This window comes from Hypanus sabinus, chromosome 6, assembly GCF_030144855.1.
Source record: "Hypanus sabinus isolate sHypSab1 chromosome 6, sHypSab1.hap1, whole genome shotgun sequence".
Classification (NCBI taxonomy): domain Eukaryota; kingdom Metazoa; phylum Chordata; class Chondrichthyes; order Myliobatiformes; family Dasyatidae; genus Hypanus; species Hypanus sabinus.
In genome coordinates, this window is record NC_082711.1 from 163,129,641 (window position 1) to 163,146,966 (window position 17,326).

Genomic DNA, 17,326 nt, shown 5'->3' on the forward strand with positions numbered 1-17,326 from the left:
CTGCAGACTGAATATAAACATGATTAAGAAAAATAAAATGCATTAGAGAATCCTACTGACTTTCAGAAGTTCCTCCGAAGTGGGTCTGTCTTGAGGAATTTTCTGGAGGCAGGAGTCTACAAAGTTGCGAAAATAGTCAGACCTAAGCAAATTAAAGAGAAAGGAAAACTATACTGAGCATAAGAGGCACTTGAAGCAGTATCTCATAAGAATTTATAGTTTCGAAATAAAGTTAACCTGTGTTGCTAGGATCTGAAATTGACAATGACAATTCAGAGTCATAGAACAATACAACATAGACTGACCCAGTGAGTCCATGTTGTCCATCCAACTAGTCCCATTTGTCTGTGTACAACCTGAATCCCTAACAGCACCATAATTCCATGCACCTATCCAAGTGCTTCTTAAATTATATATTACTTATCTGCCTCAACTACTACTTCCAGCAACTCGTTCCATGTATTCACCACCCTCTGCATGAAAAATCTCCACCTTCAAGTCTCATTAAAATCTTACACCTCTCATACTGATTCTATGTCCCCTACCTTGAGGTAAAGAATGTTGTCATCCACCTAATCCATCCCTCTCATAATTTAAAAAAAATTATAAGATCACCTTTCATTATCCTACGTTTCTGTAAGGGCATCTCTCATTCACATGGGTTTTAGAAAAATTATTAATAAAAACATTGCTAATTCTGTAAACAATTCAATCAAGGCACAAGGTGAAATATTTAGCATATTGCAAAAAGAATACAGGTTATTTTATACTGTTCAACTAGCTTCCAGTCAATTACCGTACCACAATGCAAATAATTTTGCTGCACTTGATGGGTTTGCAAATTCTTCAAAAACTTTTGAAGACATGTTATCAAAGTGCTTTTTTCCTCCAGTCCTGCCAAAGGGTTTCGGCCCAAAACGTTGACTGTACTTTTTTCCCCACAGATGCTGCCTGGCCTGCTGAGTTCCTCCATCATTTTGTCTGTATTGCTTGGATTTCCAGAATCTGCAGATTTTCTCTTGTTTGTCATCAAAAGGTACAAGTTTTCATTGTTTGCCATTATATTACACAACAGAGTATAAAATATAACTGGAATCTATGACTTAGAATACAGTGTTGTGTCATCATCTTCACCACCTGCAGTCTGCAAAATGAAGGGATTCCAACCTTGCTATTAGGTAAAGAGGATTTGAATCCCAAATATGAATATCTGCCTTGGAGAGTAACTTTGGAGAAGCTAGCATACCTACTTGCTTGCTTTTCATTATTACAGGTGGGGTAATCACAGATTTGACGGAACAAGTCTTGACAAATCACCACATTCTATAAAAATCATTCAAAAGCAGCTATTTCACACCATTTCAGAATGAAAGGATGCTAAGAACAAAGGAAGGAGACCTGGCAGGGTTCAATTAATTGCAGCTTCTTCCATGCAAGTTAATGGAAAGCTTTCAATCTCATTAAAGTAAATGGCAGGATACTCGGTAGTGTGGAGAAGCAGAGGGATCAGGGGGTACATGTCCACAGATCCCTGAAAGTTGCCTCACAGGTAGATAGGGTAGTTAAGAAAGCTTAGGGGGTGTTAGCTTTCATAAGTCGAGGGATAGAGTTTAAGAGTCGCCATGTAATGATGCAGCTGTATAAAACTCTAGTTAGGTCACACTTAAAGAGTACTGTGTCCAGTTCTGGTCGCCTCACTATAGGAAGGATGTGGAAGCATTGGAAAGGGTACAGAGGAGATTTACCAGGATGCTGCCTGGTTTAGAGAGTATGGATTATGATCAGATTAAGGGAGCTAGGGCTTAACTCTTTGGAGAGAAGGAGGATGAGAGGAGACATGATAGAGGTGTACAAGATATTAAGAGGAATAGACAGAGTGGACAGCCAGCGCCTCTTCCCCAGGGCACATGGCTTTAAGGTAAGGGGAGGGAAGTTCAAGGGGGATATTAGAGGAAGGTTTTTCACTCAGAGAGTGGTTGGTGCGTGGAATGCACTGCCTGAGTCAGTGGTGGAGGCAGATACACTAGTGAAGTTTAAGAGACTACTAGACTGGTATATGGAGGAATTTAGGGTGGGGGGGGGGTTATATGGGAGGCAGGGTTTGAAGGTCGGCACAACATTGTGGGCCAAAGGGCCTGTAATGTGCTATACTATTCTATGTTCATTATCTGATACACAGTCAAGATACTCTGTTGAATTGGACCAAGTACCCAAAATCTGATCTTTCAGGTTATTTACAGAGCTGGTGTCATTAAGCTTTTGTAATGTACAAGTACAGCTGACTCTTCAAAGTTCGACATGGTAGTTTGAATTTGCGGTCTCAGTGAGGGAAATCTGCACTCAAAGCCATAGAGCCATTAAAATGAATGGGATAACTCTGCTAGGGCAAAGGTTAAGTAATTAAATAAGTTTAAACAATCTAAATCTTTTTATGTCTCTTTTTGTGCATTAATTATTTTAATAATTATATATCCTGAGGAAAGACTTTAACTTACAAGTCACCAAGCATTTTCAAGTGAGGTAATTGGTTCGGAGCACTCTGCTACTCCAATGTGCAGCAACCAGCCTTTCAGTGGAAGAAGGCTGCACCAGACCATGCTGGAAGGTACATCGTACTACCAGGGTAAGTTAATGTCAAACTCAAGGTAGCAGAAGATATATTCTGTGGGTGTTTTTTTTCCCCCCTCAATGCATGTTCTTGCCAAAGTTGAGGAAACTTTAACCAAAATAAAAGTGCAAGAGAAGCTTCAGAATCAGGTTTATTATCACTGACATGTGATGTGAAATTTGTTAACTCAGCAGCAGCATTTCAATGCAATAAATATAGAAAGGAAAAAATAAATAAATTACAGTATATGTATATTGAATAGATTAAAAAGAACATGCAAAAAACAGGAAAAAAAGTGAGGTAGTGTCCAAAGGTTCAATGCCCATTTAGCAACTGAATGGCAGAGAGGAAGAAGCTGTTCCTGAATCACTGAGTGTATGCCTTCAGGCTTCTGTACCTCCTACCTGATGGTAACAGTGAGAAAAGGGCATGCCCTGGCTGTTGAAGGACCTTAATAATGGACGCTGCCTTTCTGAAACCACCACTCCCTGAAAATGTCCTGGGTACTTTGTAGGTTAGTACCCAAGATGGAGCTGACCAAATTTACAACCCTCTGCAGCTTTTTTTCAGTCCTGTGCAGAAGCACCCCCCCACCCCATACCAGACAGTGATGTGGCCTATCAGAAAGTTCTCTACAGTACACCTATAGAAGTTTTTGAGTGTATTTGTTGATATGCCAAATCCCTCCAACTCCTAATGAAGTATAGCCACTGTCTTGCCTTCTTTATAACTACATCGATATGTTGGGACCAGGTTAGAGCCACAAAGATCCTGACACCCAGGAACTTGAAGCTGCTCACTCTCTCCACTTCTGATCCCTCTATGAAGATTGGCATGTGCTCCTTCATCTTACCCTTCCTGAAATCCACAATCAGCTCTTTCGTCTTACTGACGTTGAGTACCAGTTTGCTGTTGTGGCACCACTCCACTAGTTGGCAGATCTCACTCCTGTACGGCCTCTTGTCACCACCTGATATTCTACCAACAATGGCTGTATCATCAGCAAATTTATAGATGGTAGTTGAACTATGCCTAGCCACACAGCCATGTGTATATAGAGAGTACAGCAGTGGGCTAAGCACACACACCTTAGGTGCGCCAGTGTTGATCATCAGTGAGGAAGATATGTTATCACCAATCCACACAGATTATGGTCTTCCGGTTAGGAAGTCGAAGATCCAATTGCAGAGGGAGGTACAGAGGCCTAGGTTCTGCAACTTCTCATCAGGATTGTGGGAATGATGGTATTAAATGCTGAGCTATAGTCAATGAACAGCATCCTAAAATAGGTGTTTGTGTTGTCTAGGTGGTCTAAAGCCCTGTGGAGTGCCATTGAGATTGTGTCTGCCGTTGACCTATTGTTGCGATAGGCAAATTGCAATGGGTCCAGGTCCTTGCTGAGGCAGGAGTTCAGTCTAGTCATGACCAACCTCTCAAAGCATTTCATCACTATTGATGTGAGTGCTACCAGTGAATAGTCATTAAGGCAGCTCACATTATTCTTCTTAGGCACTGATATAATTGTTGCCTTTATGAAGCAAGTGGGAAGTTCTGCCCATAGCACAGAGATTGAAAACTTATAACTAGTTTATCCAAACTAATTTGACCTACCACTCTGGAAGGCAGCAACAATTAAAACATTTGGTTTCATATCAAATGCTATGACATTTTCATACTTCCCTTTTGTGAGCTGCCTTCACTGTTGATAGCTTCCAACTGATTCCAGCACACCCATCTGACAATCCCAAAAATAGAGTGAATCTACAGTAAAGTGCCTATGAAAGGTATTCACTCCTTCCTTTGGAAGTTTGCACGTTTTATTGTTTTACAACATTGAATCATAGTGGATTTAATTTGGCTTTTATTGACATGGATCAACAGAAAAAGACTTTTTTTTGTGTCAATGTGAAAACAAGTTTCTACAAAATGATCTCAATCAGTAACAAATATAAAACACAAAATAATTGATTGCTAAATATCTACCCCCTTTAATATGACACACCAAATCTTTACTGGTACAGCCAACTGGCTTTAGAAGTCACATAATTAGTTAGATAGAGATCTGTATGCAGTCAAGGTGTTTCAATTGATTGTAGTAAAAATATACCTGTATCTGGAAGGTCCAACTGCTGGTGAGTTAGTATCCTAGCAAAAACGCCATGAAGACAGAAGAACACTCCTAGCAACTCCGTAAAAAGGTTATTGAAAAACAACTCAGAAGATGGATGCAAGAAAACTGGAATACAGTTAAATCAATCATCAAGAAATAGAAAGAATATTGCACAGCTGTAAATCTGCTCAGAGCAGACTGTCCTCAAAAACCTGAGTGACCATGCAAGGAGGAGACTGGTGAGGGAGGCCACCAAGAGACCTATGACAACTCTGGAGGAGTTACAAGCTTCAGTGGCCAAGATAGGAGAGGCTGCACACAACTGTTGCCAGGTGCTTCACCAGTCGCAGCATTATGGGAGAGTGGCAAAGAGAAAGCCACTGTTGAGAAAAACTCACATGAAATCCCAGCTAGAGTTTGCCAGAAGGCATGTGGGAGACTCTGAAGTCAGATGAAAGAAGGCTCTATGGCCTGATGAAACCAAAATTGAGTTTTTTGGCCAACGGACTAAATGGTATGTTTGATGTAAGCGAAACGCCACATATCATCGAAAACACAACATCCCTACTGTGAAGCATAGGTGACTGCATCATGCTGTGGGGAAGTTTCACTGTAATAGGCTCTGGAAGGCTTGTGAATTTAGAGAGAAAAATGAATGCAGCAAAATACAGGGAAATTCTGGAGGAGAACCTTATGCAGTCTGCAAGAGAACTGCGACATGGGAGAAGATTTGTTTTCTAGCAAGACAATGATCCCAAGCATAAAGCCAAAGCCACACAGTAATGGCTTAAAAACAACAAGTTAATGTCCTGGAGCGCCCAAGTCAAGAGTCCAGTCCTCAATCTAATTGAGAATTTTGGCTGGACTTGAAAAGGGCTGCTCACTCATGATCCCCATGCAATCTGACAGAGCTTGAGCAGTTTTGTAAAGAAGAATGGGGAAAATCTGCAATGTACAGATGTGCAAAGCTACAAGAGACCTATTCATACAGACTCAAGGCTGTTCTGGTTGCCAGAGGTGCATCTACTAAATACCGAGTTGAAGCGGGTGAATACTTATGCAATTCTTTTGTGTTTTATATTTGTAATTAATTTAGATCACTTTATAGACATGTTTTCACTTTGACATGAAAGAGAATTTTTCTGTTGATCAGTGGGGAAAAAACCCAAATTAAATCCACTGTGATTCAATGCTGTATAACAACCAACCATGAAAATCTCTAAGGGGGAGTGAATACTTTTAATAGGCACTTTTAATACTTTTCTCTCATCCTCATAGCTCTTCATTAGCTTTGACCAACTAATCCCTACAACATTCTCCACCTTTACATTATTACCACATTAGTTAGTGATTGATTTTTGTACATTCCATTCCCTAGTGCCCCCATTAACTTCCTGAAACTGGTTACTTCAATCTTCTACAATTCTAAACTGTTCATGCAGCCAGATTTTTGAAACCTTTTGACAGAATACAATAAAAACAAAATTGTGTAAATACTCTGTGTGCACATGTAATCATTATGTTTGTTAATTACATCAACTCATATTACATGTACCTTACAGCAGAACAGTTTAATAATTGCTTTTAAAAAAGAAACAAAATGTGTTTGGACCATTTAAATGTATTGTAGAAATTTAAAATAAATAGCCAAACACAAAATACTTCCATCTCACTACTATTCCAATGGCCCAGATTTCTCCTAATATTCATGCCAAGGATAATCTACAAGATTTAAGACACAATTGGAGTGTTTCAGCTACGGTGCTATTTTTTTCTATGAAGTCAATAATATGACAGGAATCCATGCAGATATAACACCTGTCATATTTCACCCATTTATCATACTCAAGTACTTGGTTTTAGCTTTCTTATTTATGCATCCTTTGACTATGGTCCTCTAACATATTCTTCTTTCATCTCTACGCTAGAAAAAAAGGAATAATTTTCTAACTTGGGAACTATGTTAATTAGAATATTTAAAACAGAAGTCTCAGTAATTTTGTATTTCTATGTAGAAGAACAAATTGCAAAAACACTAAGAAACTTGGCACAGAGAAAATTGTGAAAAATTATTGGGAATATCTCAGATACAATTATAGAGTCAAACCCTAACAGAGACGCATATTTGAAAGCTTCCATAGAATAAACATACGAATTAGGTTTCTCTTCCTCTACCACTTGATGCTGCCCTCACACACATCTCCTCCACTTCCCAGACATCTGCACTCACACCATTTTCCCACTGCTGTAACAGGGACAGAGTTCCTCTGGTCCTCACCTATCACCCAATGAGCCTCTGTATCCAACACATCATTTGCCACAACTTTCACCATCTTCAACAGAACCCTACCACCAATTATATCTTTACCTTCCCCCCCCCCCCACCCCCAACACCTACTCTCCACCTTCTGTGTGAATCACTCCCAGTGACTCTCTGGTCTATTCATCCCTGCCCACTAATCTTTCTCCTGGCACTTATCCCTGCAAGCAGCAGAAGTGCTACACCTGCCCAGTCACCTCCTCTCTCACCTCCATTCCAGGCCCCAAACGGTCCTTCCTGGTAAGGAAAATTTTCACACGCAAATCTGCTGGGGGTCTGTGTAGGTAATCTCCATCTGATGGCATGAACATCGACTTCTATAACTTCCTGTAATTGTTTACCCCTCCCACTTTTCTGCACTTCATTTCCCTACTCTGGCCTCTTACCTCTTCTCCTCACCTGCCCATCTCCTCCTCTGGTGCCCCTCCTCCTTCCCTTTCTCTTATTATCCACTCTCCTATCAGATTTCTTCTTCTCGAGCCCTTTGACTTTTCAACTCATCACCTCCCAGCTTCTTACTTAATCTCCCCATCAGGCCTTAACCATCAACTTCTAGCTTGTCTTCTCCCCTTCCCTCCTTTTTATTCTGGCTTCTTCCCCCTTCCTTTCCAGTCCTGATGAAGGTGCTCTGGCCAAAACATTGACTGGTTATTCATGTCCATAGATGCTACCGGACCTGCTGAGTTCCTCCAGCATTTTTATGTGTGTTCTGGATTTTCAGCATCTGTAGGATCTCTTGTATATATGAATTAGGGTATCAAAGTTGAGCAAAATTAAGGTACTGGTTTCATTCAATAAAACATTATATGTATTTATAAATGATTATGACTACTGCCATTATCCAACATTAAAACTGATGGAGGCAAGTTATTAAATAGATGCAGAACTAAACTGTTTAGAAATAATACAACATCAAGTGAAGATGAAGAAATCAGTTAATGTGCAGGCAAGTTATAAACACAGTCGAAATTACAACTGTGAGGAAAAAAAAACCACTGATATGACATCTGGCTTTCTGGGGCCCATGGTAACATAGCGGTTAGCGCGATATTATTACAGCTCAGAGCACTGGGGTTTGGATTTCAATTCTGACATCATCTGTAAGAAGTCTCTATGCCCACTCTGTGGATTGCATGGGATTTTCTCCAGGTGCTCCGGTTACCTCCCACAATCCAAAGACATAACAGCTCATAAGTTAACTGGTCATTGGAAATTGTCCTATGATAGGGTTAAACCAGGGGGAGGGGTTGCTGGCTGGCGCAGCTTGAAGGGCTGTATTCTGTGCTGTATCTCAGTGGAATAAAGTATCATAAATCTATTTACTTATACAGGGAATGCATTTTAATATACAATTCTAAATCATTATTATTCAACCACTTATGATCGTTCTTTCAATTGCAGTTCCTCGAAAAGGCATCAATTTTTAAAAATAAAGTTATAATGAGATGTCACTCTGAAAACATGGTTCAATTACAAAATAATTTCCCCTAAATGGATTCAGAACTAAATATCAAAGATGATAATATCTAATCAACTCAGATTAACAGTTCTGCAAAATAATTGAAATCTCAATGTGATTTGGGTATTAAAATTTGATCCACAAAACTGATATAGCAATAGTTGATTACCCTTCCTATCATTTTTGGGTATTGCAAGATTTGAAGCATCATTGTACTGTTCAGATATTAAGTTGCTTAGTTCATTTAAAGCTGCTCTAATTAGATAAATCCAAATATCTGTAACCTACTTACAAACTACTGAGTTCAGTTGAAGGGCAGCTGAGTTGCTTAAAGATTTGGACTTCAGGTGACAGCTAGCTTCCCTTCCCCTTATAAAAACTATAATGAGGTAAAACTCATGGAGTGTGAAGACTGTGGGAAGCAAGACTTCTTTTTAAATCAACGCAAGATAAATATACTTGTACACAAGGTACGCAACTTGGATTGCATGAACAATTTAGAAGGATTTAAATTTGCAGCACTATTATCCAAAACTGTGTAGCCTTGATTATAATATAGCAAATTACACATCCTTAAACTACTGCAGCTTTACAATATGAAGGACTGCCTGCATATTAAATTACAATCAAACAAGCTATTACAGGATTTTCTCTTACAGGCTACCAAAAGAAATCAAATACTTGTATGATTACTTTCTATTTATTTAATTTTAATAAAATATTTACTTTGGATCTTAATATGGATTACTGCAATACTTTGAGGCTTTAGCATCTATAAAATTGCTGTCAGCAGGCATAATCAATTTAATTTTTAAATAAATCTTAAGGGAGACCATTATGTTCAAAGATGGTAATCTTATTACTATAAAAACAGCTTCCAACACTGAACATACTGAAAAATATACAACTCCTATTTTAAGCATTTGCTGCACATTTTAGGATAATCTGTTTAAACACTCAGAATTAGATATAAACCTTTATCCACTGACAAGTATTTCTTAAACTGGCAGTTACTTATAATTTAGAAACATCTGTTTCTATACAAATCTCAGGACTTCAAATATATACTTACCATTCATTAGACTGAAGAGCAGGTGACTCATTCTGCGCTATGTGGTATAAGGCACTCATTGCATTCATATTAAACAAAGGAGGCTTTCGCTCCGCTGTGGGCAAAGTAGCAGTAATCAGATTTTAGAACTGATAACAATGAAGTGGTAATTTTCAGTGTCTTATTTAAGGTTTCATTCAGAGTATAATTGCAATCTTTTTAAATGCATTAAAATAAAAGTGATCAACCATTTTTATTGCATTTTACTATGAAAGATTAAACCATCACGACCACAATGTATCAACTGTTCCATATTCACAGGGGACAGCCAAACTTTACCTAATTCAATGCATGTAATTCCCAAGGACCAAACATCTACTTTGCCATCATACTGTCCTTCATCCATGGCAAGAATTACTTCAGGAGCCATCCTATTTCAATGAAAAAGTAGTCATTATGCAACTTTGCTGAACTATGTCAATTTGATTCTGCAACTTTACTGAACTATGTCAATTTGATTCTGCATTAGAAATAGGAAAATACCTCCAAAGATTACTATGGTGTCAAGGAGAACTGAAGCTATGTCCAGCTTCAGAAGTATATAATTAAAACAATGACTCTTGAAATTTGAATTATTTTAAATGGTTTATATAAAAATAAAGCAAAACGAACACATAGCAATCAATTCCAAAAATTGATTTGGATTTAAAATTTTTAAATACAGTTTTATTTATAGTGGCTTGCTTTTACTTTCCGTTACATTCAATCAATTGCAATCCATCAGCAACTCAGCCAATTAAATACAATTTAAGGAATGATTAATCCCACATTCTCAATTTCTTGAGGCCTTGGTCAGGTGTTTGTTCTAAGAATTCTGCCTAAAATAAACCTTTTAATGATTTTTGGAATAGTTTATTTAAAAGCCACATCACTGTCTCAGGTATGCCATTCTTTGTGAGTACAGCTCTATATTTATCAACAAAGCTGTAGTTCTACAATCCTTCATATGCAAGAAACTTATTTGATTTGGGCGAACTGTAAAACTGCATGAAAAATTATCATTACCCTACACAAACTATCCGCTATATATCCTCATTCTTTATGCAGATTTTCTAACAGCAGGTGCTGGAAAAGGAACAGGAATGGAATGTGTTGAAAATCTGATCCCTCACATACACTTCAAAAACGAAAGCAATATAAAATTCTGACTGGGGTGAAGGCATTGAGATCAAAAATTACTGAGAATCAAATCTGGGACATAACATACAGTGCTATACTGTAAAAACAGAAGAAGCAGGAAACAAGCCAATATGCCCTGAGCCAGCTCCACCATGGGCCATCCAACCTTAGGCTAAACATTAATGACTTGCTTCATCTTCAAATCTCTTAAATCCCTCGTAGTTTAATGTTTGGATGCAGGTTACTTAGTTAACAAAAACACAGTACAAGTTATAAGGGGATTTAGAAACACAAAAGATTACATAATGCACTGAAAATCATTCAGTAGAAACAGGTCCTTTGGCCCAATGATTCTGCACCAACTGCTAAGCACACATTTAAACTAATCCTACACTAAGGTCATTTGATTCTCCCCCACATTCCCATCAACACTCCCAGATTCTACCACTCACCTACATATTAAGGACAATTTACAGCAGCCAATTAACCAGCATGCCTTTGAGACATGGAAAGAAACCAGAGCACCAGAAGGAATCCACACAGTCACAGGGAGAACGTGCAAACTCCACGCATACAGCACCGGAGGTCAGGAATGAACCTGGATCACAGGAGCTGTGAGGCGGCAGCTCTACTAGCTGTAACACTCAATATATGCTGATGCTCAAAATAGCCATCCACATCTGTAAATTCAGATCCACTACATGAATTAGCAAAATTATCTTACTTATATCTGAACTATTTTCAAACAAAAAAAATAGCAAATGGCAAATTGATGACTGCCACCTATCATTTTTTTTAAACATTTAGCCTTATTTATCTTAAATCAGCCAAAAAATTATAGTAATAGAAAAAGCAGAATACTTTTTGAAACAGCATATTTGATGTCATGAGTTGCCAGACGGAGTACAAGATTGCTAAAGAAATGGAATTTCTCCTGCTGTTGCAAATGTAACTGCGCAAGCAATTATTCAGAATAATGGCATACACTAAAAATCTTTTTTTAAAAATGCAAACAAATAACTTCCTTTGATGATTTGATCATTTGCTTATAATAATAAATAACTTTAAAAAATAAATGATTGCACATGCTTCTTGACTCAAAAAGAGAATGTTTCTTACCAGTATGGTGTTCCCACAAATGAATTGGCAGGAGAAACTATGGAAGCAGATCCAAAATCAGCTAACTTTACTTGCCCTGGTTCTGTCAGGAGGATATTACCTGCCTTTATGTCCCTGGGTATACAACAGGTAAATGTTATTTAACAGCCATCAAGTCAATAAAAACTCTAATATCATTCATAACTAACATGTAAATTTAAACAAGTACAAATCACTTAATATTATCATTTATTAAAACAATACATTCTCAAAGAATGTGCCAGGGAAGAAGTGCAAGATAGGAATCCAAACTATTTTCTTCCAACATCTCTGTCAAATCTGTTTATGAAATAAGGATGATAATATCAGAAAAAAGGGACATAAAAAAATTGCAAAGATCTAAGGGACAGGATTAATTTGCAATGGAAAAGCAGAACTTGGATTTGTTGGTGGAAGCTCTTGTCTGACAAATTTGATTAAATTTTTCTGCATGTATTAATAAAATATATTAATGAAGAAGTTTGGTTTACCATAGAATGGAGCTGGGAACCTTTCTTTTTGGATGGGAATGCAGGAGTTATGGTTCGTAAGTTAACAGGTGACATGAAAATTGGTCCTGTAGGTAAAGTTGGTATCTTGGGCCACAAACTATATTGATCAGACGATAAGCTGTAACGAGCAATAATTTGATGGAACTTAATCCTGATAAGTATGAGGCATGATATTCTGGGAAGTCAAAAAAGTATAAGACATACAGCATGAACGGTAGGCCCTGAGAAAGTACTGATGATGTGCACTTCAATTACCAATGCACAGAAGTAAACATACCAAGTGCTGGTAAATGGGATTTATACAGATTGGCTAAACAATTGCAACAGATCAGCATAATTGATTTTCAGTCTTTGGTGGTTCTGGTAAAAGAAAGGTCATTGATAAATTTATAACACCAAATACTTCAGTTGTTTATCCTTGGCTGTCTTGTATAATTTTTACTCTTACAGATTGTTGGTGATGGTAGAAATACATTTGCTATATGTATGGATCTAAGCAAAGCACTCAGACTTTATTTGGGAAATATTTTTTCCTTGTAAGATTCAATTTGATATGAATGGAATTATATGAACAATGCACTCAGATCAAGTGAACCAACTTCTTTTATTGTCCTCAAGGGTATTAAATTACCAGTATTTATACATGTTTCATAAAAGCACTTCATTTTAAATTCCAGATGCAATGGTGTGAATTTTGACTACGGTCTATAAACTTATGATCTTATTGGATTATGTTCTGAACACAGGTAACAAAAATGTGTGTTTAGTAAGCAGGAAATTGGTTGCATAAAGTTATGGACTTGGTTGCTCATATATAAACATTTTTAAATGTGTTATGTGAAAAAACTGCTTTGATAATATGATAAATACAAAGTAAAACTAGTTTTATAACCCTGCAGAAGTAAATGGTATGAATACAAGCATGAAATACCAAACAATAAGAGTATCAGTAAGCAGTGTCTTTCCACCTGTACACCAGATTTTTGCTCAATAATGACCAATGAGGATAACTACATGAATCTGGGGCAGCCTTGGCATCTTCCAATATCAGCCAGTCATTGAAATCTCCACTAGCTACAATCAGTTCTATAGCTCAGATAGTGGAAACAGTCGGCCAATGTACTTATTTTTGACATTTCAAATCAAAAGTATAGGCTAAATGCATACTTTGACAATAGTAAATGCACTTTGAGTCTTTAAAAAATGGTGGATTACCAGAGGTAGTATTATACATACTTCACTACATTGTTTTTGTTAAAATATTGCTTCAACAATTACTTTCAACTGAAACAGACCTTGCTGATGGAGAAACGGTATTGAAAATTTGCCCACACGATTTGTAACAATATCCTCATGCAATGCAGCAAACCTCTACACAAGCATACCTGTGAATCATGTTATGGGAATGCAAATAGGCTAATCCCAGCAAAGCTCCATGTGTAATGGCTGCAATCTCAATTTCCTGAAGTGGTTTCTTATGAACTGAATGGCAAAAAAATTAAAAGAAAATTATTGAGAGTGGGTAAAGTTGTAAAGCACAGCTGATACAGTCACAGTATTAAATAAAAACACAAAAATAATTCAGAAGACCATTTAGATCAACTTCATTTTAACTGTTCCACAATATGTGAATGTTGCTGGCATCCATCATAAATGATCCTGGCAGAAGCCAAACCAAGTAATGATAAGTAGATTTTTGAAATAATGCTGGGTTAACACTCAACAACACTTTACACTACTCCAATGATTAACTGTAATCTGATATCTTGATAATTAATCAGATTGGATATGTCCTGCTTTTAATAGACACAACATGCATGGTAATTTTTCACACTTTCAAGGTGGCTTCAGAAGTGTCTAACAATAAAAAATAGAAAATAATATATGAATTTCTTGAGTTTTTGTCCAATGTTACAAAAATGTACCAAAAATGATCAATTTCCACAGATAAATGATATCTTATTACCTTCTAGAAGATCCGAAGCTGACCCTAAACAGTACTCCATGACCAGCTGCAAAAAAAAGAGAACAGTTGATAAAACCATATACAAACATAATCCACCTATGCTCTAGTTTCATATTAGAAAGTCAGCATGGTTTCTGCAACTATAAATGAAGAGGAAAGTGTATATGCAATATTACACATTTGATAAAACTGAACTCTATCTTCATTGCTAATCACAGAAATCCGACAGGTTTAGAACTCATTGGGTAGGCCATGACATTTCTGAAGAGTCATCTGGATCGTTGTTAGAATTCAATGTTATAAAACAATTAACTTAAGGAGATGAGCTCTAAAAGTTTTATCAATAATCACGTTGTTACTTCTGAACAAATCAAGCCCCTTTTTACTTCTGACAAACTAATAGCTCTCATATTGACACACACAAAATGCTGGTCGAACACAGCAGGCTAGACAGCATCTATAGGGAGAAGCGCTGTCGACGTTCTCCCTATAGATGCTGCCTAGCCTGCTGAGTTTGACCAGCATTTTGTGTGTGTTGCTGTTTGAATTTCCAGCATCTGCAGATTTCCTCGAGTTAGCTCTCATATTGAAGTCTATTTCGACAGGGCAATTTTTAAACTTTAAAGGTTCCAAGTACTGAGGGTTGATTTAACATTATGGATGAAATGATTAGTCCTTATGTATTCTTTATTAATAAGCAAATTTCTTACCCATGCTGTATGCTCTCGCAGATAGCAACCTTTGTATTCGATACTATTTGGATGCCTTAACTTCTGTAGGAACTTGACTTCTTTGATAATGTCTTGCCACTTCTGTAAGAGATTTTGTCGTAGCTTATAATAAGTGAAAGCAGTATTTTGAGTATTATTAAAAAGACCCTTAGCAAACATGGGACGCAGTCTGTCACTATGTATAGGGGATCTCTGGATGTCCAACAATATTGATCAGGTGAGAAGCAAAACTGTTAAAGATGCTCTGGGCAAGAAAATGAGAGAAAAAGCACTTATTTTAACCATTTTGCAGACTATTGCAATATTATAAACATTAACTCATTTTGAAATGTGTGGAATTTTCAAATCTGAAGGGAATGACAAATCACAAATATTAAATTAGATTTCCAAGGTCAGAGAAGATGCACTGCAGTAACTATGTCTTAAAACACTCCGCTAAACCTTACAGAACTATCATAAGAACTTTCAGCATTTTTAATAATAACCCATAAAAATGTGTATATGCAAAAAAATTGATTCACTTTTGAAAGTATCTGTAAATAAAATAATAAGTATACTCCATGGATATACAGGATATCTTCAAAAGCAACTTTCCCTTTGTTACTGTGCACCTGCAGATGTCAAGAGCTGTTTGCCAGTTTAGCATCATAATATTACAGTCTGACATGTTTCAGTATTGCAACCACAAGTTCTGAACCAACATGAAGTCACTGTCAAATCTCCTAATAAAACGCATCCGTATCTATTCCCTTCCCTAATCTAATAATTGTTTCCTTCTCAAATGAGTATTTCTCAGCAATCATTTGTCAATCCTCATCTTCCCTTCTAAGGGGTGAGAGTTCATTCTTTCTTCATGGTACTGTTTGGTCCTCAAAACCTTTTTATTCCATTAACGAACAAAGAACAAAACAGCACAGTACAAGCCATTCGGCCCACAATGTTGTGCCAACCCTTAAACCTTGCCTCCCATATAACCCTCCACCTTAAATTCCTCCACATACCTGTCTAGTAGTCTATTAAATTTCACTTGTGTATCTGCCTCCACCACTGACTCAGGCAGTGCATTCCATGCACCAACCACTCTGAGTTAAAAACCTTCCTCTAATATCCCCCTTGAAGCCATGTCCTCTTGTACTGAGCAATGGTGTCCTGGGGAAGAGGCGCTGGCTGTCCACTCTATCTATTCCTCTTAATATCCTGTATACCTCTATCATGTCTCCTCTCATCCTCCTCTCCAGACAGTAAAGCCCAAGCTCCCTTAATCTCTGATCATAATGCACACTCTCGAAACCAGGCAGCATCCTGGTAAATCTCCTCTGTACCCTTTCCAATGCTTCCACATCCTTCCTATTCTGAGGCGACCAGAGGTGTGATTAAAGGTGTGATTTTAAACAGAAAAAGTCAATAAACAAAATAAAAAGGCAAGAGACGCAAATGAAGAAGAAAATTTGAATGATTAGAGGAACCAGCCAAGATGTGACTTTGTATATAAAAATATCCGTTGCTTTGTCAAAGCCAGAAGACAAAATATTGCCCAATACTTTATTAAAATGCTTCACTGCTGATGAAGTGGATAACAATAAAGCCCCTTCATGCAACACCCTTCCATAACCAATTTCCCAACAAAGTAATTAAAGCCACCTGCCTAAGTTGCTTTTCAAGTTCCATCCTTATTTACAAACACAATAGAGCTGTTAAAGTATTGCTTTTGAGGCCAACACAGGTGTATAGATAGGGCAATCAGACAGTCTGGTATCAGATACAATCAAACTCAAGAATTTTATCCCGTTTCAGCTGGTGTAGTGTTGGGAAAATTTGTCCCAATTTTCACATTAGGGTAACCAGAGTATGGCAAAAAAGCTTCTATATAGTTGGAAACATGAGATCTTGCACCTAGGAAATACATTAAAAGAGCAGCAGGGTGGGTTGCCTGCTCCACTCTTTCCGACCCATTAGAAACCAGGATTACAATGTGCAACATCCCAGGGTGGCTGCTCACTTTTTTTCCTCAGTAGTAAAGCAAAATCCTTTGACTAGCCCCTCATTTAAGCAGCAGCCATTTGGAAGCCCTAATCACATTGCGAGAAAGAACAAAGACTGAAAAAGACAGACCTCTCCTTTCAATCAAAAAACATCTTCTTTACCATCTACACTATTTCAAATAATAGCTTTAATAGGACATTTTTACACGAGAGCTGATAAATTCCTTGGACCAGCAAAGTCCACAGACATTTACAGGTTGCTCTGAAGGAA

The 17,326-nt window shown here is 37.5% G+C and overlaps 1 protein-coding gene across 4 annotated transcripts in view; it reads right to left on the reverse strand.

The window, feature by feature from the left end:
• The window catches only part of taok1a (TAO kinase 1a), a 161,801-nt gene that overhangs the window by 44,468 nt on the left and 100,007 nt on the right, over positions 1 to 17,326 (reverse strand). For all 4 annotated transcript variants that reach the window (XM_059973340.1, XM_059973344.1, XM_059973341.1 and 1 more), the window contains 7 exons: positions 15,053 to 15,154; positions 14,343 to 14,388; positions 13,762 to 13,858; positions 11,847 to 11,960; positions 9,888 to 9,979; positions 9,570 to 9,663; positions 61 to 142 (listed from right to left, as the gene is read on the reverse strand). In XM_059973340.1, coding sequence (XP_059829323.1) covers positions 61 to 142; positions 9,570 to 9,663; positions 9,888 to 9,979; positions 11,847 to 11,960; positions 13,762 to 13,858; positions 14,343 to 14,388; positions 15,053 to 15,154 — 627 coding nt within the window. The remainder of the gene's footprint in view (positions 1 to 60; positions 143 to 9,569; positions 9,664 to 9,887; positions 9,980 to 11,846; positions 11,961 to 13,761; positions 13,859 to 14,342; positions 14,389 to 15,052; positions 15,155 to 17,326) is intronic.